General features: G+C 64.3%; 1 protein-coding gene across 16 annotated transcripts in view; it reads right to left on the bottom strand.

Moving 5' to 3' along the window:
• Positions 1-287: 287 nt before the first annotated feature.
• Positions 288-23,897, bottom strand: part of TCF3 (transcription factor 3) — a 31,940-nt gene continuing 8,330 nt past the window's right edge. Inside the window, exons 4-19 of one of the 16 annotated variants that reach the window (XM_055343281.1) lie at positions 16,028-16,101; positions 15,729-15,807; positions 13,828-13,895; positions 12,654-12,783; positions 11,923-11,972; positions 10,903-11,005; positions 10,651-10,820; positions 10,439-10,571; positions 9,929-9,987; positions 9,749-9,827; positions 9,003-9,076; positions 8,585-8,743; positions 8,385-8,505; positions 5,034-5,169; positions 4,628-4,863; positions 288-2,335 (exon numbers count right to left, since the gene is read on the bottom strand). In XM_055343281.1, coding sequence (XP_055199256.1) covers positions 2,193-2,335; positions 4,628-4,863; positions 5,034-5,169; positions 8,385-8,505; positions 8,585-8,743; positions 9,003-9,076; positions 9,749-9,827; positions 9,929-9,987; positions 10,439-10,571; positions 10,651-10,820; positions 10,903-11,005; positions 11,923-11,972; positions 12,654-12,783; positions 13,828-13,895; positions 15,729-15,807; positions 16,028-16,101 — 1,814 coding nt within the window. In that variant the 3' untranslated portion in view covers positions 288-2,192. Of the gene's footprint in view, positions 2,336-2,492; positions 2,720-4,627; positions 4,864-5,033; positions 5,170-8,384; positions 8,506-8,584; positions 8,747-9,002; positions 9,077-9,748; positions 9,828-9,928; positions 9,988-10,438; positions 10,572-10,650; positions 10,821-10,902; positions 11,006-11,922; positions 11,973-12,653; positions 12,784-13,827; positions 13,896-15,728; positions 15,808-16,027; positions 16,102-23,897 lie in introns of those variants that run through there. The other 15 variants (XM_055343280.1, XM_055343283.1, XM_055343284.1 and 12 more) reach the window with 15 other exon arrangements.

Raw genomic sequence — 23,897 nt, 5'->3', positions numbered from 1 at the left:
GGACGCACGGGGAGGCAGCCACGTGCCACGGAGGCCATGTGGCCACCGGCTGCGCGACACCCGGCACCCCCGGGAGTGGGAGAGGCAGGAAGAGGCCTCCGGAGGGACCCGGCCCCCTTGGGGGGACTCCTGACCCCAGAATGAGGGAGCGTAGATCCCCGTGGATGTTTACAGCCGCCCCAGGCCCAGGGCCCTGTCCCTGCCTGTGCCCCGCGCCCCGCGCTACCTGCTACCCGACGGGGCACCGCCTCCCCGCCTCCCCCGCCGAAGCACAGGGGACAGCAGAGTGTGGTCATCAAATGTCACCTTTATTGCTACAGGGCTGTTCTACACAGGACAGGGCTCCAGATCCACTTCAGAGAGGACCGTTTAGAACATCCCAGAATCCAGCCAGCTGTGTCGACACTTGTATAAAACCATTTTTCTTAAAAAAGTTTTGTTTGGAAACCAGTTATCTTGAGGCACTCAGCACAATTCTCCCGTAATCGTGGCTCTTCCTTCCCTCAGGGCCACTTACATGTAATAGCCCGGCGGTAGTCCGGGGGTGGCGGTGGGGGGGCGCAGAGGCCCCTCGTAAGGCCAGAAGCAGAGAGGGAAACTGAGGCAGGTTCCCCAAAAGACACACAAGACCCGCACAAACCAGGAGTCACTGGGGACGGTCCCTCACGAGCCCATGGCTCCTAGCTGCTCCCGACCAGTCTTGGGGGGGTGGAGCAGACCCAACGGGAGGACCCCAGTGACCTCAGGGCTTGGTTGAGGCCTGGAGCTTCCCTCGGGGCACCCAGCTCCCTGGCCCGGGGAGTTCCAGGCGGGGCTCGGGGGCACAGGCAGCCCCACTGCTCCGGAGCGAGTGGGAGGGGCCGGGGAGACGCTGGAGGGACTGGTGTGCTGGGGCGAAGGCGGCCACCCCGGGGTCCCTAAGGCCTGGGTGTTGGGGGTACGGGGAAAAGGAGCCCCGGAGCCCAGCAGGCCTGACCTGGGGCTGGGAGACCCACGGGGGGGCCACTGTCCTGGTTTCCCAGGAACAGCAGGAGCTCCAGGATCAAGGACTTTCAGTTTAGGCCTGGTGACACAGGGAGACCCCCTCCTGGTCTTGCGGGTGATCGGGTGCAAAGCCTGTGGGCTCTTTGGGTTTGGGGGCAGTCAGTCGGGGTGGGGGCTTGTGCTGGCCCTCTGCCAAAGGTGGGGACGGGGTGCCAGGGAGGCCCCCAACACCATGCTCCCGTGCCCAGGAACACACGTTGGTCCCAAGGAAATCCAATGTGGGGAGGTCTGTAGACCCTGGGAGAGCAGCTCGTGGGGAGGTGCCCAGGAACCAGAGCTGCTTGTGGGGGGAGGGGGGTGTCCTCGACAGCTCCACGCTGACACACTCCACCCCTGAGGAAAATGGGGCGATGCTTCCCCCGAGGACGCCCCCCACCAGGGAAAGGCCTGCCCACCACTCACACCTGAGCGAACCCAGGACACCTCCCGACCTCTGGATAAGCAGCTAGGAGACATCATCCTCCTTCGCGTCCAGGGGCTCCCAGGGCGGGGAGACCTCAGGGTCCAGTGGGCCTTTTTAATACAACTTTTAATAATCTGGTTGATCATGAAATGCAACGCTCAAGTCTAGAAACAGCAGCAGAAATAGCAAGAGACACAAGACTTTTATACAAAAAATTTGTTGCTTACAAAACATATGCAAAAAAGCTTAAAAAAAAAAAAGAGACCAAAGGCATCCTCCTTGCTAATTTTCTAATACGTTAAAAAAAAAAAAAATCTTGTAACTAACGTTCTTTATTTTCCTTAAGACAAATGTCAGGCGTAGGCACGATTCACGGCGGCTCCTCAGGAACGAGCCAGTCTTGCGCAGCTTCTCCCTCCAGCGAGTGGTAGGTTTGGACTCTCCTGCGTTTTATACTTAAGGCATTTTTAAATCTTTTCTGACAAAGTGTATATCTTGCTTGCGTTCTGGTTTTGTTTAGAAACAAAACGAAACAAAACAAAACACTGCCCCTTGGGGTCTGGGCCGGGGCCGCGGTCTCAGGATCCATCAGCAAAGTCCCCAGGCGTCAAGGCGGTGAGGCCCAGGGCCGGACAGCCCCGCCCTCGGAGGCCCTGGGGTGGCGCGGGTCCGTGCTGACCGAGGACGTGCCGGCGGGGACCGGCTGGGGTCCCGGGTCCCGCACGGCGCCCCTCACATGCGCCCCTCACATGTGCCCCGCGGGGTTGTGGGCCTCGCTCAGGCCCGGGTGGGCGGCCGAAAGCACCATCTGGGGGTCTCCGACCACGCCTGACACCTTCTCCTCTTCTCGCCGCTTCAAGCAAGCCGCTTTGGGGTTCAGGTTACGCTCTGGGGGGAGGGGGAGAGCAATGTGGGAGAGGGTCCCCGCGGGGGCGGCGGGCGTGGGGGCCGTGAGCAGCACGTGGAGCCGGCGCGGAGTCCCCCGCTGTCTGCGCACGGGGAGGGGCGGGGGCGCGGCACGGGGGCACCTGGCCTGGGAGCCTACCTCGCACCTGCTGCTCCAGGCCCAGGATGACCTGCACGGCCTGCTGCAGGATGAGCAGTTTGGTCTGTGCCTTGTCCGACTTGAGGTGCATCTGGCACATGCGCCCCAGCTCCCGGAAGGCCTCGTTAATGTCCCGCACACGCACCCGCTCCCGTGCGTTATTGGCCATGCGCCTCTCCCGGTCCCTCAGGTCTTTCTCCTCCAGGGACAGCACCTCCTCCGTACTGCTGGGTCACAGCACCGGGGCCTCTGTTAGTCATGGGCCGGGGCTCCCGCTGTGTGTGCGTGCGGGCGCATGTGTGTGTGTGTGTGCGTGTCTGTGACAACGTGCTCACCTGTGCTCCCAGGGCTCGGTCCTGGAGCCCGGCCCCTGGGCACTGTGCCTGCCCCTGTGCACCCCTGGGAGCCAGCTGTAGGCTACAAGGTTACGCCCAAAGGAGGCCGACGTGGGAGGGCTCCCGGGGGGCGGAGGAGGGACCGAGGTCCCCGTGTGCGTATCTGTGCGGAGCTGCAGGGCATCCCTCGCCCCCTGCCCACTCCACACGCCCCAGGACTGGCCAGGAGGGCAGGGGAGGCCCAGCGCCCCTCCTGGGATGGTGTCCCCCCGGCAGAGCCGTCGCTGGCTGGGCTAAGGGAGTGCTAGGCCTGACCTGACAGTGTGGGGGAAGACGCAGAGACGACTTCGGCTCAGGGGGCCAAGGCCTGGCCCCCACCCCCAACCCCCGCGCCGGCTCTGGGTGGTTCTGGGCTGGGAGCATTGGCTCCGCAGGCCCCTCCTCACTGCCGCCAACAACCCCATTTGGCCCTGGGTGGGGGAGGCTACCAGGCCGTGGTCACAGAGACTCTGGGACAGCTCAGGCACCTGCCACGAGGTCCAGACCCTGGCTAGAGCCCTATGGACTGTGTAGCCACACGGCTTGGCGCAGGGGACTGCTCTGTGTCCGATCCTCGGTGGGATGGGGGCAAACTACCATCAGGACACCTGCACATCTGGTCTCGGGGACCGTGGAACAGTGCGGGGAAGGCCCGGCTCCGGTGTGCGCCCCGGAGGCTGAGGAGGGGCCGAGGCACTTGCATGTGAGCAGCTTCGGGGTGCCCTGTCCTGCTCTCGCAGCGGGGGGGCTGCTGCTGCCCCTGCCCGCCCACCCGCCCCTGGGCCTGAGTGGATCCCGCCAGGTGGCGGCGGCGGCCCCCGGAGCCCAGGACAAGCGCGCAGACCAAACTGACAGGCCTGAGGCTGGTGCACCCCTTGGTCCCTTTTCATCCCTCAAGTCCCAACTGGGGGGCTTTGGGGGAGGAAAGACCCCAAGGTCGCAGCCCTGCCATCCGGGGCTTGGGCAGCAAGTGCGAGGTAGGGAGGGGCTGCCGTGGAAGCAGAGAGATGGATGGGCTGGGATGGGGGGAGCGCGAGAGGCAGAGAGCAGAGAGGCGGGCGCGGGGAACACGGCGGGGTGCCCACACCACCACGGAAACACGGAACCCTCAGAGCTGAGGGGACAGCAGGCCGGGTGGGCTAGGGCCCCAGCTCCGGTCCAAGCGACAGCGCTGCAGGAGAGAAAGGGTTAACGGGCGCGCAGGCAGGGGAGGCGTTAAGGAGCTGAGCTGGGGAGCCAAGTCACAGGGGGGACTTTCTGGATCCTCACCCAGCCCTGGGAAACGGGGGCGGGGGGACGAACCCCACCTGTAGATGGGGGCTGACGGGCTCAAGTGGCCCCACAAGGATGTGTCTGCTCAGAGCGACAGTGACCTTTGGCTCCGGGGCACATGGGCTTCAGGCAAGGGACTACAGCCTTTCCCAGAAAGGAGGGCTGGGGTGGGTGGGAGTCCCTGGGGTCCAGGGATGGCGTTCAGAGCCAAGGGCCCACGTCTGCAGAGCTAGGGGGCCAAAGAGTGTCATCTTCCCATCTGCAGAGGGGACACTGGGGCCAGGCTAGGCGGCCCAGTGGTCAGAGAGGGAACAGGGACTGTGGTGGGGGAGGTCACAGCGGGCAGGGTGGTCACTGCAGGGAGAGGCCACAGCAAGGAGGACGGTCATGGCAGGAGGGGGATAGTCACAGCAGGGGAGGCTGGCTCCAGGAAGGGGGGTGAGAGCGAGGGCGGCAGTGGCGGGGGAGGGGAGCGGCGCCCCCACTGACCTCGCACCTGCTGCTCCAGATTCAGGATGACCGACACGGCCTGGTGCAGGATGAGCAGTTTGGTCTGGGGCTTCTCACTGTTGAGGTGCAGCTGGCACATGCGCCCCAGCTCCTTAAAAGCCTCATTGATGTCTCGGACCCGCAGCCGCTCCCGCGCGTTATTGGCCACCCGGCGCTCCTTCTCCCGCTCAGCCTTCTGCTCTGGGGGGAGAAGGTCGTCCTCGTCCTCGTCCGGGCTATGGGGGGGGGGGCCCGGGGGGCCAGAGGGAGACAGTGAGGCAGGGGGGCAGGCGGGGGGCCCGCCGACAGCCTCGCGGTGTGGGCGCCATGTGTGTGCTGTGTGTGTGTGTGCGTGTGTGTGCGTCCTGACGGGTGGGGCGGGGCGGGGGCTGAGGAGGGCTGGCACCTGGTCCGGGTCCGGGGGGGCTTCAACTCCTTCTTCTCCTCCTCTGAGTTGTCGGCCACTGATGCATTCTCCTCGTCCTCCTTCTCCTCCCGTTTGATCTCACTGGCACCTGAGACGGCCCCAGCACGCCCAAGTCCTGCAACAGGCCTGGGGTCAGGGTCTAGGGCACCTCCAGGACCACTCAACAAATCTCACTTGTCCCTTAAATGAGGTACAGTGACCTCTCTTGAGAAATCCAGGCCTTCACTTGCAAAAAAAACAAAAAAAAAACAAAACAAAGAAACACCCATAAAACAGTAGTAAAACAGAAAACACTCCTGGAATCAAGTCCCTACCTCACGCTACACAGTCAAGAATTCCAGATAAAGATCTGACAACCTGGGACCCCTGGGTGGCGCAGCGGTTTGGCACCTGCCTTTGGCCCAGGGCGCGATCCTGGAGACCCGGGATCGAATCCCACGTCGGGCTCCCGGTGCATGGAGCCTGCTTATCCCTCTGCCTATGTCTCTGCCTCTCTCTGTGTGTGTGACTATCATAAATAAATAAAAAAAAAAAAAAAAAAAAAAAAAAGATCTGACAACCTTTAGAAGCAAAGTAGAAATCTTGCTGTGACTCAGAAGTCTGGACTATTTTCTAAAACACTAAACGGGCTGTTTTCAGAAGAAACAAACTGATTAAGAATTTTTGATCACAAAAAAAATTTTTTTTTTTACCAGGATACCACCAAGAAAATAAGAAAATACACCACAAGAAAGAAAACACTGGTCTTGTATAAACAAGTGAAGGCCTGATCTTCACAATACGTAAAAAGCTCCTACAAATAAATAAGAAAAACAGGAAAATAGGGAAAGTTCCCAAACAGCTGATTCATAGAAAAGGAGGCAGATATGACCCTGTGGAAATCTGCTTACACCCAGAAACTAGGAAATGCAAATTGGGATCCAATAAGTCAGTGAGTTGGTGAAACAGCAGAGCCCAACAACCTGAAGTCCTGCCCGTGGAAGGGAAGTTGGCACAGCAAGTTTGGGAATGCCTGGCATCATCTGGAGAAGGTGGATACACATGTACCCCCAAATCCCACAACCTGGAATCGCACCGGAGAAGCTCAAGCACACGCACCAGGAGACACATTCCAGAAAGCACCCGGCACAAACGCAGAGTTGGAAACAACCTAAGGCTCCACATCAGGGCCTGGGCCCACCCCCTCAGCCACTAGCAGCAAGAGGGTCCTCACCCCGAGGTGAAACACACCAGCCGACGCCACTTCTACAGAAGCCCTTTGTTTTTGTTTTGTTTTTTTAAGATTTTTATTTATCTATTCATTAGAAACAGAGAGAGAGGCAGAGACCCAGGCAGAGGGAGAAGCAGGCTCCACGCAGGGAGCCCGACGTGGGACTCGGTCCCGGGTCTCCAGGATCACACCCCGGGCCGAAAGCGGCGCTAAACTGCTAAACCGCTGAGCTGCCCGGGCCGCCCTACAGAAGCCCTTTGAAAGTGATGCTGAACTCTACACTCTGTGATAATAATGTCGGACCAGGAATGGGGCCTGGGCTTGGCAACAGATGACCAGGAAGGACAGGGGAGGACAGAGGGGAGGGGAGGACAGGGGAGGGAAGGGGAGGGGAAAGGATAGGAGTGAAGTGGAAGGGAGAGGAGGGGAGTGGAAGGGAGGGGAAGGGAAGGGAATGGAGAGGAGGGGAGGGGAGAGGAGTGGAAGGAAGGAAAGGGGAGGGGGCAGCCCGGGTGGCGCAGCGGTTTAGTGCCGCCTTCAGCCCAGGGCCTGATCCTGGAGACCTGGGATTGAGTCCTACATCCGGCCCTGCAAGGAGCCTGCTTCTCCCTCCGCCTGTGTCTCTGCCTCTGTGTGTGTGTGTGTGTGTCTGTGTGTGTGTGTCATAAATAAATAAAATCTTAAAAAAAAAAAAGGAGCAGATGGGAGGGAAGTGGAGAGACAGGGAAGGAAGTAGAAAGGAGGGGAGAGGGGAAGAGGACGGGAGGAAAAGGGAGGAGAGGAGACAGGAGAGGAGGAAAGAGGGCAGGGGAGAGGAGGTGAGGGCAAGGGAGGAGGAGAACCTGGGGTAAGAGGTTCAGGTCAGGGAACCCTGGTCCCACACAGGGACACAGGGCATCCCGGGCAGCGTGAGGGGTCAAGGAGCAGGCCTGCTCCCACCCCAAGCTCCCCAGGGGTGACGCCTGTGGTGGCTGGAGGTGCCCCAGAAGAGACCCTGGGTGCAGACCAATGCTGGTGTCAAACTCAGGCTGGTGCTGAGTGGGTGGGGGGTCCTGAGCAGGACGGAGAACCCGCGGGGGCATCTGGGGGCTCCAGACACTGGGTGGCATACACGTGCCTGCAGGGAGGCCCCGAGCCGTCCCCCGCCGCGGCCGTCAGCGTCTGCACCCCGCGGCCCCGCTGCCACGAGCGCAGCCCCAGCCCCAACCGAGGCCCCCGCGGGCCCGTCTCCACCTCATCCCTCCAGCCCTGTGCAAAGTGCCATCACCCGCTTGGGTCTTTTCCCCGTAAAATTTGTGCCCACAGCAACCGGCCCCCACCTCAGGAGCCTGGCGAGCCTGCCCGGGGTCCCAGCTCTGAGCCCTGCCGCGTGCCCTGGACACCCGGGGCCTCGCCCTGAACCCCAGACCCGAATCCACCTGCATGGGCTCTGTGCCTGCAGAACAGGACTCAACCCGCCACTTCCGGTGCCCACGTCACCCGGCTCCCCGGTCTCCCCGTGGCTCCCAGAGGGCGCCTGTGGGCGTGGCAGGTCCCTGTTCTGCCTGCGGCCCTCCAAGGCACCCAGGTCCTCCCCTGTCCCCAGGACCCCATGTGACCTGCCCTGTCACCTCCCTGACCTCGCCATCTCTTCCTATTTCCCTCACCCAACGCAGAGCCCTCACTCCTCCTCCAGCACCCAGGACGTGGTCCTGTCCCAGGGCCTTTGCACATGCTTCACTCAAGAGCCTGTCCGCTCCTCCCCAGCCCTGCCCAAATATCACGATCTTGCCCCACCACCATCTTTACACCTACGAGCACCCCCGCAGCCCTCCCCATTCCCCCCAGCACCCCTCCTTACGCAGTCTACTGCTGGCCACCCCTAGGGGCAAGCTTTTTCCTTCCCCGTTTCCCGCCCACTGCCTATAGAAGCACCAAGCGTGCAGTGGATGCTGAGTGGAGAACACTTCAGTGGTGAGGCCGGGCTCCGGCTCCTTCAGGAAAGAACCAACGGGCTGAGCTGACCCCTCAAGGGCCCCCACCCAGCACCTAACACAGGGCAGCCCTGGCCGGGCCTGCACGGGGCCAGGGCGCAGGTGACCCCCGGGCCAGCTGCCCCCCGGCCTCGCGCCGAGGCTTACCGCTGTAGGAGTCCGGCGGCCGGGTGAGGTCAGGCAGGGCGCCGGGCTGGCTGGGGAGGCCGACGTGGTTGTGCAAGAGGCCGCTGGCCGAGAGGGCATCATCCGAGTGGGCGCCTCCCACCTGTGGACAGGCGAGCAGGTGCATGGTCACGGCTGGCCGGCCGTCACCCCCGCCCAGCCCGGCCGCAGGCGGCACTCACCAGGCCGGTGTGTCGCCCGGCCAGCGGCATGACAGGGCCGGCGAAGCTGGGGGGCAGCGCTCCGTGGCCAGGCAGCAGCCCGTGCACGTCCGCTGCGGCGCCCACCGCGTGGCTGCGCAGCACGTGGATGGCCTCATCCAGGTGGTCTTCCATCTTGTTCTGCTGCGGGCCAGGGGGGCGGGAGGCGGTCAGGGTGTGGACCGCGGGTCCCCGAGGCCACAGTCACGGCTTCAACCTCACACCCGACAAGTACCCATCAAGGGGGCAACTGCCTGTGAGCTCTGCCCGCCCCCTCCCCAGGAATGCTGTCCCTGGGCCCACATGTACCCCATACCTCGTGGCCCAGACTGCACCCTGGGCGCAGGCCCCCACCAGGGACCGCCCCCACCCAGCCCTGGAGCCGGGGCAGGAAGCTCACCAGGCTGTGGAGACCCCCGTCATAGCTGGGCGATAAGGCACCGGGGGCTCCTGGTCGGGGCCACTGCGACGTCCCTGCAGGAGAGGGGGCGAGTCAACAGGGCCTCTGAGGCTGGCAGGGGGCGCGCGGGGGGCCGTGATGCCTAGGCCCGCCACACGGGGGCGCCCCTGCCCGCAGGGCCCCTGGGCTCAGCCCTGCCCAGGCCAGCCAGTTAGGGGAGCCCCAGGGAATCCGGCTCCCACCGCCACGACCCACACCCACCTCCCGGGGGAGGCAGCCCAGCGGCACAGAGGTAGGTGTCCCAGAGGCCCGCCTGCCCGCCCTACCAGCGGTGCGGCCAGCGCAGGGCACAGGTTCACCCCAGGGGCCCCGCATGGCTCAGGGAGGAGCCAGGATTCCTGCCGCAGAGGTGAGAGCCCGCGGAGTTTCTAGTAAAACCACCTGGCCTTCCAGAAACTTCCCCAGGAGCTGATCCCCAGGTAGATGGTGGTCTCGGGGATAGGAGAACCTTGGCCCCTTTGGCAGAACTAAAGGCAGGGCACGCCGCTGGTGCCGACTATACACGGGCTGGACAGACGCCAACGTGTCGGTGCTCCGGAGTCCTGTTAGGCTGGCTCCTGGCCCCTATGCCCTGCCCCTGCTGGATCCCACAAGCCCGGGGACGGCTGGTCCACCCAGCTCTCCACCCACCCAGGGCCGCAGGCACCAGATGCAGACCCCGCCCCTCCCCAGCACCCCACACACACCTGCTAGGCCCTGGGGGGAGCCCACAGGGGTCGAGGGGCTGGAGGAGAAGTTATTGCTTGAGTGATCCGGGGAGTAGATCTGCAACAGGGAGGAAGCAGGGCCACCAGACAGGCGGTCAGGGGCCAGCCTCCTGGGCTCACCAGCCTAGCCACCCTGCCACCCCCAGTCCCACGCCTCACCGAGGCCAACGCCTTCCCGAGGGCATCCCCAGAGCTGCCGGCAGTTGTCCCGCGGGACCCTGGGAGGTAGAGAGAGGTGGAGCCCAACCTCAGGGACGTGGCGTCCCAGCACCCTGGCCCAGCTGGCGGGCAGCTCCTGAGCTCAGCTGGGTAACGGCCTGGGGTCCTGCCTCCTGCCTCCACGGAGGCTCCAGGGACAGGCAGGCAGCAGGACCCGAGAACGACTTCCCTTGGAGCCCCCAAGCCAGGAACCCCAGCAAATCGCCTTCTGTCCCTCTGACTCAACGGTGGGAGCATGGCTCTGGGAGCTCCTCCCTGCCCAGATGCGAAGTGGGGACCCAATGAAGAGGGCCATTTGCAAACATCACAGGTACGGCCTGAGGAAGCCGGGATGGTGTGTAGGGCAGGCCCAGGGGAGGAAGGGCACACGTGACAAGGCCCGACGCCTGCACCCTGCCAGGGGTCCAGCCCGGGGGCTGCATCTGGAAGTGGGGTGAAGGGGGCCAGTACCCATGAGGCCGTCGGCCCCGCTGACGGGGGGCGTGTGGCTGGAGACGCTGGCATAGGCGGCTGCGGGGCCCGAGGAGAAGGTGGACACTGCCGGGAGCCCGCCGTTCACCTCTGCTCCGTGTAGCTGGTAGCCCTGCGGGTGGGGACGCGGTCACAGGGGCCCGACGGGGCGCTGCCCACACGCCCGCCCCCGCCCCCTCATGCGGGCCTACCATGCGCTCGTGCTGGTGCAGGCTGCCGAACCCTCCGCTGCTGCCACTACCCACGGAGCTGCCACCAGCTGGCGGGAGGGGCAGGGGCGACGAGCCCCCACCCAGCATGGGGCCAAAGCCCGCCTGGCCCGAGGGACTCCAGAGCTCGGCCGAAGGGTGTAGGCTGCCATCTGTGGGGGCAGACGGTGAGGTGGGCAGGGGGCAGGGGGACCCGGAGCCCTGCCCCAACCATCTCCGGGGACCCCCACGAACCTGCCATGTAGAAGGGGGTGGGATAGGCGCTGCTGGGGGTCTTGGCGGACGGGTAGGCAGCTGTGTCCCTGCTGTAGTCATCACCTGAGCTGGAGGGGTACACCTGCCGGCGGGCCCATGAGGTCAGGAGGGGGCTGGGAGGGACCGGCCCCCACCCCCAGGCCTGCCCTCCACCCGCCACGCGGTCCTCTGCTGCTCTAACACGTCCCCTGGGCCAGCACGGGAGGCTCTGGTGGCAGCGGCTCTCCCGCCCGCGCTCCAGCCCTGGGCCTCCTCGATCCATCAGAGCCGCGCTGTGACGCTGCAGCCCTTCCCTCTGCCCTGTGTCCTGGGACCCCCAGCAGCCTGGACGCAGGGCCCCACGTTCACACTGTGCCCTGGCTGCTCCAGACCAGCAGGGAGGTTCCAGGATCCCGCCAACCAGGGCTGGCACGGCCTGGAGCTGAGGCCAGCGGGGAGCGCCTGGCCTGGTGCTAGAGCAGGCCGGGGTGGGTGCGGGGGGTCCGGTCAGGCTCAGACAGGGAGAGCAGGGGGTCAACGGGATCCCGAACCAGATCTTCAGAGCCTGACCGGCACCACCAGCTGCAGAGCAGAGCGCCCACCTGACTGACCCTGGGCCGAATGCAATCCGGGTCACGCACGGAGCCGTGCCCGGCGTGGGGGCTCGGGGTCCTGGAGGCCAGCGGAGCCAGGCGGAGCGGTGGCCGAGCCGGGGACCCTAGCAGACCGCCTTCTCTCCCCATGACCCAATCTTGGGACCCAATGCCATGCGCTGGGCTGACACCCTGCCAGGGGCCAGGCAGCGGGGCAGGGATGCGGGGAGGGGTGGGGACCCCGTTCCCGAGGTGCTTGGCCACCAGTAACATCCCGCTCTCCTACAGCAGGACTGTGAGCTGGACCGAGGAGGAACTTCCCAGGGGCCCTTGGAGCCGCAGCCCCGGGGCAGAAGTCACCCCCAGCGGAGAGGCCACCAAGCCTACGCCCCTGACCTGCGGGACCCCACTGCGGCCCACCACTCACCGAGGACGGGAGACCGGGCGGCACCTTCCGGACCTTCTTGGGCTGTGTGTCTGTCGGGGCCAGAGGAGCAGTGAGGCGGGCGAGGCTGGCTCCTGCCCCCCAGGTGGGACGCGGGGTCGGGGGCCTACCCTGTGCCTCAGACAAGAGACCCTGAGCTTCCCGGGAGTGAAACAACCAGAGTGAGGTCTCAGGGGCGTCCATACGGTCTGCAGGGTGGAGTGGGGTGGGGTCCGCGGCCCAAGAGCCAGGCCTCCGTGCGGCCCTCCCTGTGCTCCCACGGCCATGCCTCACACCTGCCTGTGGGGCGTGGGTCCCGTGCTCGGCAGGACCCCTCCACTCGGCCCTCCCCAAGGCTACTGGCCAAGCTACTGCGGCCGCTGGCAGGCAGTGCAGCCGCCACCCCTTGGGTTCTAGAAGCCAGGGCCCTCCTCGTGGACTATCGAGGCCCTGGTTCCTGTGTTTGCGTAAGCGCCGTTTAGAATGCCCCCCCCCAAACACACACACAAAAAAAATAGAATGCCCCACGCACGGGGCCGAACCCAGGGGAGAGCCCGTCCAGCCTGAGTCCCAGCGTGACGGCCTCGAGTGGAGCCAACAGCGGACAAGGACAGCAGAAGGCCACCGCCCGAGCTCACACGACCCCGCCTGGCACCTCGGCTCCTCGCTCCCTGAGCCCCGCGTCCCCCACCAGCCTGCGCGGCCAGGCCCCCCGCCCCGGGCCCCCCACTCACCCAGTCCGCTGTCCGCGGCTCTCCGCCGAGGGTGGCTGGGGTAGGAGTAATACTGGGAGCCGCCCTTGGTGCCTGAAGGGGACAGGGGCCCGGGGCTGCCGAGGGCCAGCTCGCTGGGCAGGAAGCCAGCCTGGGGGACGAGAGGGCGAGGTCGTCAGGACGGTGGGGCTGCCACGCCACGGCCAAGGCGGGGGCTGCTCACACCCTTGCGGGGGGCGACGGGCACCCTCTGCAGGACCCCACCCTGCCTGCCCGGGATGTTCCCGTGACCTACGACACTCCCGACCACAAGCGACCGGCTCTTTCCCTGAACAAAGCCTGACAAAGGAAAACTCTCGTGACAGCCTTGCAACCTCCACGGCAGGAGGCTCAACATGCTAAACCCGCGTCGAGCGGTCAAGCAAACCTGCTTGCCTCACTGCACGTCTCTTTTAGGTTTGGCCCCACCAGCTTAATGTGAGAGGAGCTTCCTTTCCTCGGGAGCAAAGGGAGTGGCGCTCAAGCCAGTCCTGCAGCCCGACTGAGCAGCAGCGCCATGCCGCAGCCTTCTGGTCTACAACACGGGCACAGGGTGTTGTGGAGACAGGGGCACCCTGGGGGCTCCCTTCGCACAAGGCCTGTACCCGGTTGGCACTTGATCCAAGCGCTACCGCTCTGGATGCGACACTGTGAGCAAACAGGTGGCACCTCCTGGGACGAGGCCTGGCCACACCAAGGGGATAACGCTGACGAGTCACAGTCTACCCCCCACTCCCCCCCCCATCAGCCTCTCCGCCTGTGGGGTGGGCTCCCTGGGAGGGCACGGGGGGAGGGGTCAGGGACTCCGAGCTACCAGGCTGGCCTCAGCATCCCCATCTGCCCCTCGGGGGTGGGCACGGTCTCTTGGGCCCCTCCAGCTGTGGAGAGCCTGCAGCCTGGACCCCAGGTCTAGGAGTCCCGGGGTGGGGCTGTGGCCTCCCCAGCATTCCCCTCGCCCCATCCACGCCCAGGTGGCCAGCCTGGCCCAGGGCCTGTCCTCCTGCAGCGGACCGCACTGGGCTCGCCGGGGAACCTGCTGCAGATCAGAAGAGGGGGAAAGGCGGTGGGGAAGGCGAGGGACTGCAGCCTCCGCAGCCTCTCCAGACTCAGCGGACCCAGGCTGCCGCCGGGCCACGACCGCAGACACGGGCCTCACCTGACTCAAGCCGCCAACACCCGTGTCTCTCCCGAAGGTGCCGTACGCGCTGCGCTCACTGCCCTTGCCTGGAAGAGGAAAGACTCACTGGGGGCCGACCCCACACCAGGCACCAAGACGACTCTGGTGGGACGCTGGCCTCCCCCTCAGCCTGGGCACAAGCAGGGGTCAGGACAGACACCGTCCCAGCGTGACCTTCAGAGAACTCGCCGAACCACCAGGCCCCCGCGTGTCCTGCCAAGGCGCGCACAGCAGCAGCTGATCCTGCCGCCCCTCTCCTCATGCAGTCCTGGGGCATCATTCCCCGGGGAGCTGGGCTCCCGTGCACCCGTGAGGTCCAGCACCTGGGCCCTGGGCTGCACCCCCAGCTCCCAGCCAGCAGTCAGCTGGGTGAGAAAGAGCCTTTCCCCCGTGTGGGCGGTGAGGACACAGCCCAACCACCAGCACCAGTGCAGACGGATGCCTGGATCTAGCCTCACCTGAAGCAGAGGCCCTGGATCAATCAGCACCAGGGGATTCAGCCTTAAGACGGGTGCTGGTGTCCGCAGAGGGCAGACCAGTACCAGCATTGACGTGAGCAAGAAACTCAGGTGCTTGGCCAACTGATTACAATTGCTCTCAAACTAAGAGAGAAAATCTCCCGTTTCTTTATCATGAAATTACAATTTTGGCCAAACTCTTAGAGCAGGTGCTGGTGGGGGCCCAGGGGGCAGGGCTTCATGGGCTGTGCCCCAGTCCCACCTCCCATGAGCCTCCAAGGGCAGGCAATCCTGGGCCTATGGAAGAATCAGCAAACCAGGGAGTAAAGGGCAGTGGGGGACGGGGGGAGGCGCCTGCGCTTCCTTCCTCCCAGGGTCAGCATGGGACGCAGGGCAGGCGCGCTCAGCCACAGCTCTGGGCTCGGTCCAGGAAGGTGGCTTCCCCTTCCAGACTCTTAGCTGCAAATGTCGGGTGTTAGGGCTCAGACCCTGTACACAGCAGGCACCAAATAGGGGCTTCCTGAGCAGCAGGATGAGGGTGGCAAGGAGAGGAAGCGGAGGTTCCACGGGGGGACCCTGTGCAGCCCGCGAGCCTAGCACAGAGAAGGTACCTAACGCATACGCTGGGCCCCCACGTCAGGGAGACCACACGGGGGGCGACGGTACAAAACCCAGGGAGGCCCGCACTGCGCCCACCTCCCCGCCAGCCCGCGGGCCGGGCCTGGACGCCACAGGGCAGGCCTGGGACCCAGCTGGACTCTGGGCCCTGCTGACCAGGCCCGGCCGTGGGAAACCGCCCGCACCAGGAAGGAGCGGGAGGAAGGAACAGGCTGAAGGGAACCGGAGGCCCTGCAGGTGTACAGGCCACCCCAGGCCACCCGAGGGGCTGGCCCTCGCCCTCCGGGTCTGGCCAACCAATGAGCACAGGCTCCTGCCACACAGTATATCCTCGGACCCTGCCCCCGCCCCCCCGGGCACCATGCCTGCCTGTCCAGCTCCCGCCCCACACCCAGTCACGGGGACCTGCTCAGCCACCCACCCGGGCAGGCCCCGATGGTCCCAGAGGCTGAGCCTCCGCCGGCCCCAACGAGCACAGAGCCCTGGACGCGTCCCTCCGCTCTGACCCTCAGCCTGCCCGTCTACAGGTGGGGGAGGCTGCGGGGCCCTGGGAGCTGGGCAAGGCCTTGTCACCTGGCACACAGAAGGTCTTCGCAGATCCTGGTGGGAGGGACTCAAGCCCAGGCCTGCCTGAATCCTGACTCACGGCCGGCGGCTCTGACCACCTCCTGGGGCTGCCAGGACTCCCGAGCCCGCGCTCCCGTGGGCAGCAGGCCACAGCCTCCTACACCCAATGCTCTGGGAGAACCCAGTGAAGCACGAGCACGAGGGGAGGGGGCCGCACCGCGCAGCGCAGACACTCACCTCCAAGCCCGGGGCCCAGGAATGTGGATGAAGAGAGGCTGCCGTGGGGCTCACTGAAGTGAGTCCCGTCACCGTAGGTCTGTGGAGGCAGATGGGCATGAGGGGTGCTGGGGAGACGAGCTCCAGGGGGCAGGCGTGCTCTTGAGTGTCCCAGGCAGGACCTGAACCCACGTCTCCAAGCCCGCTGCCCCGGGAGACCAGATTGGCATCTGACTGCCCGCCCATGAGCCTCAGTTTCCCATATACGCCCCACACCAGAGCAGTGAGCCCAGGGCTCGGGCCTCCTGGAGGCTCCTTACCCGGCTGGGGTCAAAGGAGTTGCTGTTCTGGTCGCCGGCGCCCCAGGAGCCCGAGCTGGGCCGGTCCTCCAGACCTGCGGGCCAACAGAACAGAGTTAGGCTCGCCCTCGCTGCCTCCCTGCTCTGAAGCCTGCTGTGGCTCCCGGCTCCCCAGGGAGAAGCCCTCCCGCAACTGAGCAGGCCTCCCGGGTCCTCCTGACCCAGCCTGGCCTTGGGGTCCCTCTGGCCTCACCCAGCCCCTACCCTGCTCGTATTTTAACTGTCAGGGGGACGCCAGGATGGCTCGGCGGAGGAGCGTGTAACTCTTGACCTAATGATTGCTAAGTTCGAGCCACAAGGTGACTGTAGACATCGCATAAAAATAAAATCTTAAATCTTAAAAAACACAATAAAACAAACAACTATCATTGCTGGGAAGCACCTCAGACACCCCATCATTTAGCATATCTTCAGGCCCACAGTTCCAAAAACAATCTTCCCAGCTGCTTGTGCTGGCAAACTCCTACCCATCCATCAAAGCCCCAGCCACGATGTGCACCCTGGGCAGAGCCCTCACTCTCAGAGCCTGCTCCCCCCAGCACCTAGTTTCTCCCTCTGGTCCAGCCATGACCCCAAGGAACCGGGGCATCTGTATCAAGCTCAATCTCTCCTGACCCTACAAGAAAGGGCATGAGGGTGCCACGAAAGGGTGAGCAGTGATTAAGGTCTGACCTCAGGGAAGTGGGAGTCTCTCCCTTCCCATCACGAGTGGGGATTCAGGAGGTGGAGTCACTCCATTGTTGAAATAACAGCACAGCTGCCACTACCTTCCAGGCCCAGGCTGCGGCGTATCGGGGAGCAGGGAGCAGCGGGGCCCCAGCGAGGAGAGGCCCACGGCGCAGCGGGGGGTGCAGCAGCGGGGCGGAGGGGCTGGGTCTGGAGCAGGGGGTGGGGCAGGGTGGGACCCTTATCTTCCCCAACACACGCGGGCACCACCCAGGGCTCCCCACCCAGTAGGCAGAGCCAGCGGGGGCCGGGCTGGCTCCATCCACCAGACACAAGGCCACACGGCCTGACACCCACGGAGCAGACCCCGGCCCCCCGAGGGCCCCAGCGCCACGCCTGGGTCCTGTTTCCATCCTCTGCGGACAGGGGATGAACATGGCCCGCGTCAGGGTCAGGCCGGGAGGGATGCACTGGAGGGACCCGCGCCAGCCCGCAGTGCGACCCCACCAGCGGGACTCTGGGGAGGTGGCCAGCCCACCCGCCCTCCCCCACTCAGCTTTACCAGAAACTTCATTCAAATTTCATACTGTTAGGATGCCTTTGTGTTAATCATCATCCCCCCAAACTAGTGTTTAATTGCTGCCTGATTTGCATAACTGCGCATATTAATCCCTCACCCTAATGCATATTCATACATCACATTTAGATTTTATTTTCTAATCAAAAATTTCCAACGTGATTGCAGTGGGGGGCTGCCTTTGCTGGAGCTGGGGGGGGGCATGACCCCAGCAGGGGCTCTTGTGGTCCCGGGATCTATGCAGTATTTGCCACCAGGTTTGGGGCATGTGCACAGGGAACAGAGAGGCCGGTGAGGCACGAGTGAGCCTGGGCACGGTACCCGCAGCCCAAGCCTCAGCCTCCCCTATACCCACATGCCTGCTGCCTCTTCTGGAGCAGCCCCCACCCCGTGGCCATCCACAGTTCACCCCTGGCGGTGCCACTGGGAAGCCACATCGCAAAAGCACAGCAGATCAGGTCTGAGGACGACTCCAACTGGGCACCCGCAGCCCAACCCCTGCAGGGCCTGGTGGCATGAAGGGCACCCCGGGGCCTGGGGACTCCCACCCACGGGGGCTCCCAAGTTCCCGGCAGACGCAACCAGGTCTGCCGCGGCCCAAGGGGAGGAAGCCCGCACCAGCCCCTGGCCTCCCCTCTTCTCAAGATGTCAAAAATAGAGACGGCCCCTCCCCCCTCACTCCACCACCGGTTATTAACCCCCCCACCGATTAATTGTACATTTTAATAACCACTATGAATATTCATACAGAATATTCACATTCCATATTCACGCTCTAATTAAAACGTACAAATAGAATAAAGCACTGCTGTCGGGATGTAATCTTTCTGGGGCTTTTTTCAAGAAAGGCTGCGTGTTTCCTGCTGGCGGTGGTGGCGGCGGCGGCCAGGACAGTGCGTAGAGGGTGCCCTGCCAGGGCCCACGCCACGGAGCTCCAGGGCCAGTGAGGGGGAACAAGCCACCCACCTGCCCAGGCTGCTGTGACAGAGAAGCAGGGACACCGCAGAGTGGGGGGCACTGCCCAAGCCTGGTCCCTGGTCCCAGCCGGCCCTTGCCTGAAGACCTAGGGGTTTGGGGCTGGGCTGGGAGGCCCCCGTGGCCCGGGCTGGATCCAGACAGAGCAGGGGAGCTGCTGGCCCTCTGCGGGGACGTCCAGGCAACCCCAGGACTCGGGGGGGGGATTCCTGAGCGGGTCCCCTGAACAGGGTTCCTCCAGTACTGGGGGCCCGGTGTGGACCAGAGCCCGGCTCCGTGAGCACCCTCAAACCCCTCAGGCCGGGCCGCTTCTTGTCGCCTCCAGTACAGCCCTGGGTCCTCCCGCAGCAGCGGCCCCCCCACCCCGGTCCCTGCCCATGCTCCAGCCCAGGGAGCCCAATGAGGTTTCCCGAAGCAAAACCTGGCTCTGCCCCCCCCCCCCGTCTGGCAGCCCTGTGGCTCCCCACATCCCTCTCTGCCCACCCTCCCCTGCAGCTCATCCCCTCCACCCCCACCCACTCGCCAGCCCCAGTTCTGCCCCGTGGGTCCCACACCTGCAGATTCATCACCTCCCTCAGGAAAGCCGCCCTGCCGTCCCCTCCCAGCCCAGGGTCCCCCGTACCCTTAGTGTTGTCCATGTGGGGCTGGCCCCCCGCAAACAGCTTCGGCAACTTCCATGCTGCACATCCTCGCCCAGCTGCCACTACCCGGGCCTGAGTCCAGGAGCCCCACGGCACCCATCCGGCCCCCCTGCCCGACCCTGTCACGCAGGGCTGCCCGGCCTCTAAGTGGGGCCGGCATGACTGATAGAAGGTACTTCCAATCCTGTGGGATCTTTTTTTTTTTTTTAATTTTTATTTATGATAGTCACACACAGAGAGAGAGAGAGAGAGGCAGAGACACAGGCAGAGGGAGAAGCAGGCTCCATGCACCGGGAGCCCGACGTGGGATTCGATCCCGGGTCTCCAGGATCGTGCCCTGGGCCAAAGGCAGGCGCTAAACCACTGAGCCACCCAGGGATCCCCTGTGGGATCTTTAAAACACGTAAGCGTGGGTGACCACGTGTGGCTTGCAGCCGCGGTGCTGGACACCATGACCCCACAACCCAGAGACCGAAATAGTAACAACAAAACCATCACTTCAGGCCCCGCAACTGCATCTAAAACACGTTGACGACATCTGGGAACGACTCCCCAGCGAGTGCTCAGAGGTCTCTCTTCTTGCAGACCTTCAGGAGGCCAGTGGGACACACGGCTCTCCCTCTGGCCCTTCCCTCTCAGTTAAAATCCCCCCAAATCCAGGGGGTGGGTCAGCCAGCCCCACCTGCGTGCGGCACTGAGGGGCTTGTGGAGGGGCAAGAGCGACACCAGTTTGCTTTTCAGGGCAACCCTTCCTCGGCTGGGGCTGTGGACTCCCACAAGCCAGGGGAGGCCTCTCTTCCAGGATTTTGGGGGGAGGTCAACATTTTCTTTTAAGATTTATTTATTTGGGGTGGGGGAGAACCTTGAGCCGACGACATGCTGAATGTAGAGCCTGACGTGGGGCTCGATCCCTTGGCCCTGAGACCACGACCTGAACCAAAACCAAGGGTCAGATGCTCAACCTACTGAGCCTCCCACTCCAGGTCCCTGGGAGTCAACTTTTAAATTCCTGTATCATTTCGAAATTAGGAGGGAAGCTGCAAGAGGCATGGCAGGCCGTGCCCGGAACCCGGCTCACTCGGCCCGTGTTCCTGCCTCCCTGCTGTCCTCCTGTGCCCTCTGCTCACACGCAAGAATGCTTCCCTTCCCAATGTGCGTCGACTTCAAATTTCAGTAAGTTCTCCATGGCTGGCCATGGCCAGGACAGGCCCCCACCCCCTGGGGCTGGCAAGGATCAGAAGCGGGTTCGAGAACATCAGCGGCGAGACTGGAGACCCGCGGCACGCACACACCGGGTGCTGGGAGCTCCCACTGGAGGTAGGTGCCCGAGGGGCCCGGAGCCCAGGCGGCATCCACCTGAGCCTGGGGGGCCTGGCAAGACCCGTGAGCCAGCAGATTGCAGGCAGGAGAGGAAATGAGCAGAGGCCATACCCGCCCTAAGAGCAAGAGGACCTCCAACCCCCCGGGGCCCCTGGAGCAACGACCCACAACCCCAGGGGCTTCCCCGCAGCAGAGGCAGCCTCAGGAGGGTCCCACAAAGACATGCTAACTCACAGAGAACTGGGCCCCCGCAGCTACAGAGGTGCCCTCCCCTCCCCCGTGAACTTCAGATCCGTGACCCAAGTGCTTCAGCCCGCTTCAGACTCCAGGGGACCCGTGTGGTCCTGAGTCGGGGTGAGGCAACCTGCCCCCAATGAGCTCAGAAGCCAGGCTGGGGCCCCTGCAGGGAACAGAACACAGACATGCGTGGGACACCAGAGACGGACGGTTCCTCCCGCAAACGGGACCGGAGGCAGCAGCCCCAGGTGCCCTCAGAGATCACGGAGCGAGCGGCGCTGCTGGAGGAAAGACTGGAGAGAAAACAGTGAGAAGACGGCAAAGCACGCAGAGCGGAGCCCACAAACCCACAGGAGACAGCGAAGGGCAGCAACCCGCGGGAAGGGCGCTCGGGCCGGAGGGACAGGGCCCCGAGGCCACACACGGCGGGACCCAGCCTCACTCCGAGCAGGCAGAGCGGACTGCGCGTTTGAGCGGTGGCCACCAAGGGCACCAGGGGGGCACCCAGGGTGCTCCACCAGCACCGGCTGGGGTCGTGCTCCCAGGATCCTGGGATGTGGCCCGCATCGGGCCCCCTGCTCCGTGGGGAGTCTGGTCTCGCTCCCGCGCTCTCTCCCCCCACGTACATAAAATCTTTTTTAAAAAAAAGGGGGGGGGGGATCCCTGGGTGGCTCAGCAGTTTGGTGCCTGCCTTAGGCCCAGGGCGTGATCCTGGAATTCCAGGATCGAGTCCCACATCAGGCTCCCTGCATGGAGCCTGCTTCTCCCTCTGCCTCTCTCTCTCTCTCTCCCCCCCCCCATCTCAGTCTCTCATGAATAAATAAAATCTTAAAAAAAAAAAAAAGGAGGGAACAGAACAGGAAACCTGCACACACGTGCTCCTGTCGAGGCCGGGTGAGGGCACACAGCCCCGCGCTGCTCGGCCAGGAGGGAGAAGGGAGGCGGGCGGGCCGTGCTGGGCGCACAGCTGCCTCGACGGGAGGGCGCTGCAGACCGCGGGGCGTGGGTGGCCGCCACGAGGCCGGACGCGGAGCCAGAGCAGGGAGGCTGGCGAGCCGCCCTCCCCGAGTCCTTCCAGCAGCAGCCCTCCCGCTCTGCAGATGAGGGAGCAGCGGCGGAGAGAGGCAAGGTCACCTGCTCAGGGCCCCTCTGTGGCCACGGGGTGGATGCACCAACCGATGGGCGCAGATTGTCACGAAGACAAACCCTGTGTCCTGCAAGGGGCGGTCTATGTACGCCCCTCAGCAGGCGGACGGGCGCATCCTCACACCACCTGCAGGACACGGGTCTGACCCCCAGGTGGAAGCAGGAGGCTCCTGCCCCATTACCCCCCAGCCTGAAAACCTCCCTCCACAGAGCTCGCCGGGGGAAGGCACACGCATAGCTCCGGCCCAGCGCCTCGGCAGCCTCGCGCACACACCAGGCAACCCGGTGAGAAGGGGTCGGAAGGCCCGCATCCCAGGCCCAGGCCGAGGGCCACGCTCTCGCGGATGACGGACTGGACCGGGAGGGACACCCCCCTGCCCTGAGCGCCACGAGCCCGAGGCCCCGGCACACGCTCGCGGAGATGGGGCGCTGCTCCTGCTGACACAGGACACAGACGTCACGGCTGCACGTCCCGCTGAGCGAGGACACATGTGCGACAACAGCAGGCCCCCCACCAGGGCGGCAGGCTCTGGGTCTTCCCCGCAGGACCAGGGCTCCAGCCGTGCCCCGACTCTGTACTGATGACCTTGAAATGACGCAGGACACAGGCGCTCGCCCCCAGCCCAGAAATCTCCAAAAGAATTGGGGACTCGACAGAAACATTTTTCAAGAGAAAGTACCAAATGTCTCTCAAAACTAACAGAAAACCACGTTACTGCAGCCACCAGGCCCCAGCGAACAACACAGCTCCAAAGGAAAAGCGTGACCCGCACAGCAGGCCCCAAACAGGAGGTCACCGGTGCGCCGGCCCTCGGTCCAACGCCAAACACCAACCAACCACAGGTTTGGAGAAGGGAGGAGCAGAGCTGTTCGACGGACGGACGCCAGTTTGGCCAGGAAGCGTGTTCCCCACACGAAGATCGACGGAGGGGCTCAGAGGCAGCCGACTCAGACAGAGAACAGGACGTGGAGCTGAGCGTGCACCGTGCCACCCGTGGCTCAGGGGCCACGAGCGTGCACCCCAGCCACGTTACCACATCTAGGAAAACACGGCGTTGACCAGAGGCACAGGTGAAACGGCAACCAGAATCACTGCGGAAGAGGGCGCGACAGGGTGGTGGGCTGGTCCCCGCGCCAGGGACGTCCTGCTCCTCGCTCCTCAGAGCCTGTTCCCGGGCGGCGGGGTCAGGAGCACTGCCCAGGGACCCACAGAAGCCCCCAGCCCACGGGACCTAGGCCACGGATGGCGCGCAGGGGGCAGACCACACTGGGCGAGAGGCATGTCCTGAGGGAGGACGTGCCCGGGGACAGTGCCAGGACGTGGAGAGGACAGCAAGAGCACACTCACTGTGGACGCCAGCTGGGACCAGAGGGAAGCCACCCGACAGGAGGACCTACCTCCAGGCGCCCCCCGCCCCCCTGAAGCATGGTCCTGCCCTCAAGCCCAAGAGCACACGCGGGGTGCTTGCTTCTGGCAACACCGGTGGCTGTGCAAGGGCCAGCGGGGCCTGTGCGGGGACGGCCGCACGGGTCAGCTAGAGAAGCACACCCAGGAAGAGCGCAACAGTGAAGGGACGTCAGGAGGAGCCAGGCAGCGGGCGGGGCGGCGATGGCCTCCAGAGCACAGCAGGGAGGCTCCTCAAGGCCCTAGGGCACCCCCAGTGCATAACTCGTACTTCAGTTTCCAGGGTTTCTCCTCAAAGCTATTCGGGTTAAAAGAGAACCTCAACAGACGCGGGAGAAACCGGATTCTGACCTCAGGAAACTGCAGTGGAGACGGACAGTTCCTCCCCAGTCAACTGCCAAGTGGACACCACAGCAAACCCCAATAGGCTTTCCCTTCGGGGCGGAGACACGCAGGATTGTCCCCCACAGTCGCGACACCGAACCTGCGGGTGTGAACACGTGGGGGGCCCTGCGAAGGCACAGGAGGGGCGGGACTCCGACACACCACAAACGGCCACGGGGGCCACCGGGGCAGGAACAGATGGAAAGGCGACAGCAGGGTGCGAGGTCCCAGCCGCCTGTCCCCCGGGAGGCGCCCTTCAGAGCGGGAGGCCTGTCCCCGGGGGCTCCCACGTCCCCTCGGCCCGCAGCTCCAGGCACCCTGCAGCCGCGCCCGCACCCGCGCTGGCTTCCATCCGCTCCATCAGGCTTCCTACTTTGTTCTACTCTGCCCCGGTTTTACCGCCTTCTTCTCACACAGCACAGTTCACACCTGAGTCTGTCTTACTCCTGTTTTCACTGTGACCCACACCGTGTGCTTCCC

This window comes from Nyctereutes procyonoides, unplaced genomic scaffold (assembly GCF_905146905.1).
Source record: "Nyctereutes procyonoides isolate TBG_1078 unplaced genomic scaffold, NYPRO_anot_genome, whole genome shotgun sequence".
In the NCBI taxonomy this organism is placed as follows: Eukaryota; Metazoa; Chordata; class Mammalia; order Carnivora; family Canidae; genus Nyctereutes; species Nyctereutes procyonoides.
The sequence above is the reverse complement of the archived record's forward strand: the minus strand, read 5'-3'. Positions and strand labels throughout refer to the sequence as shown.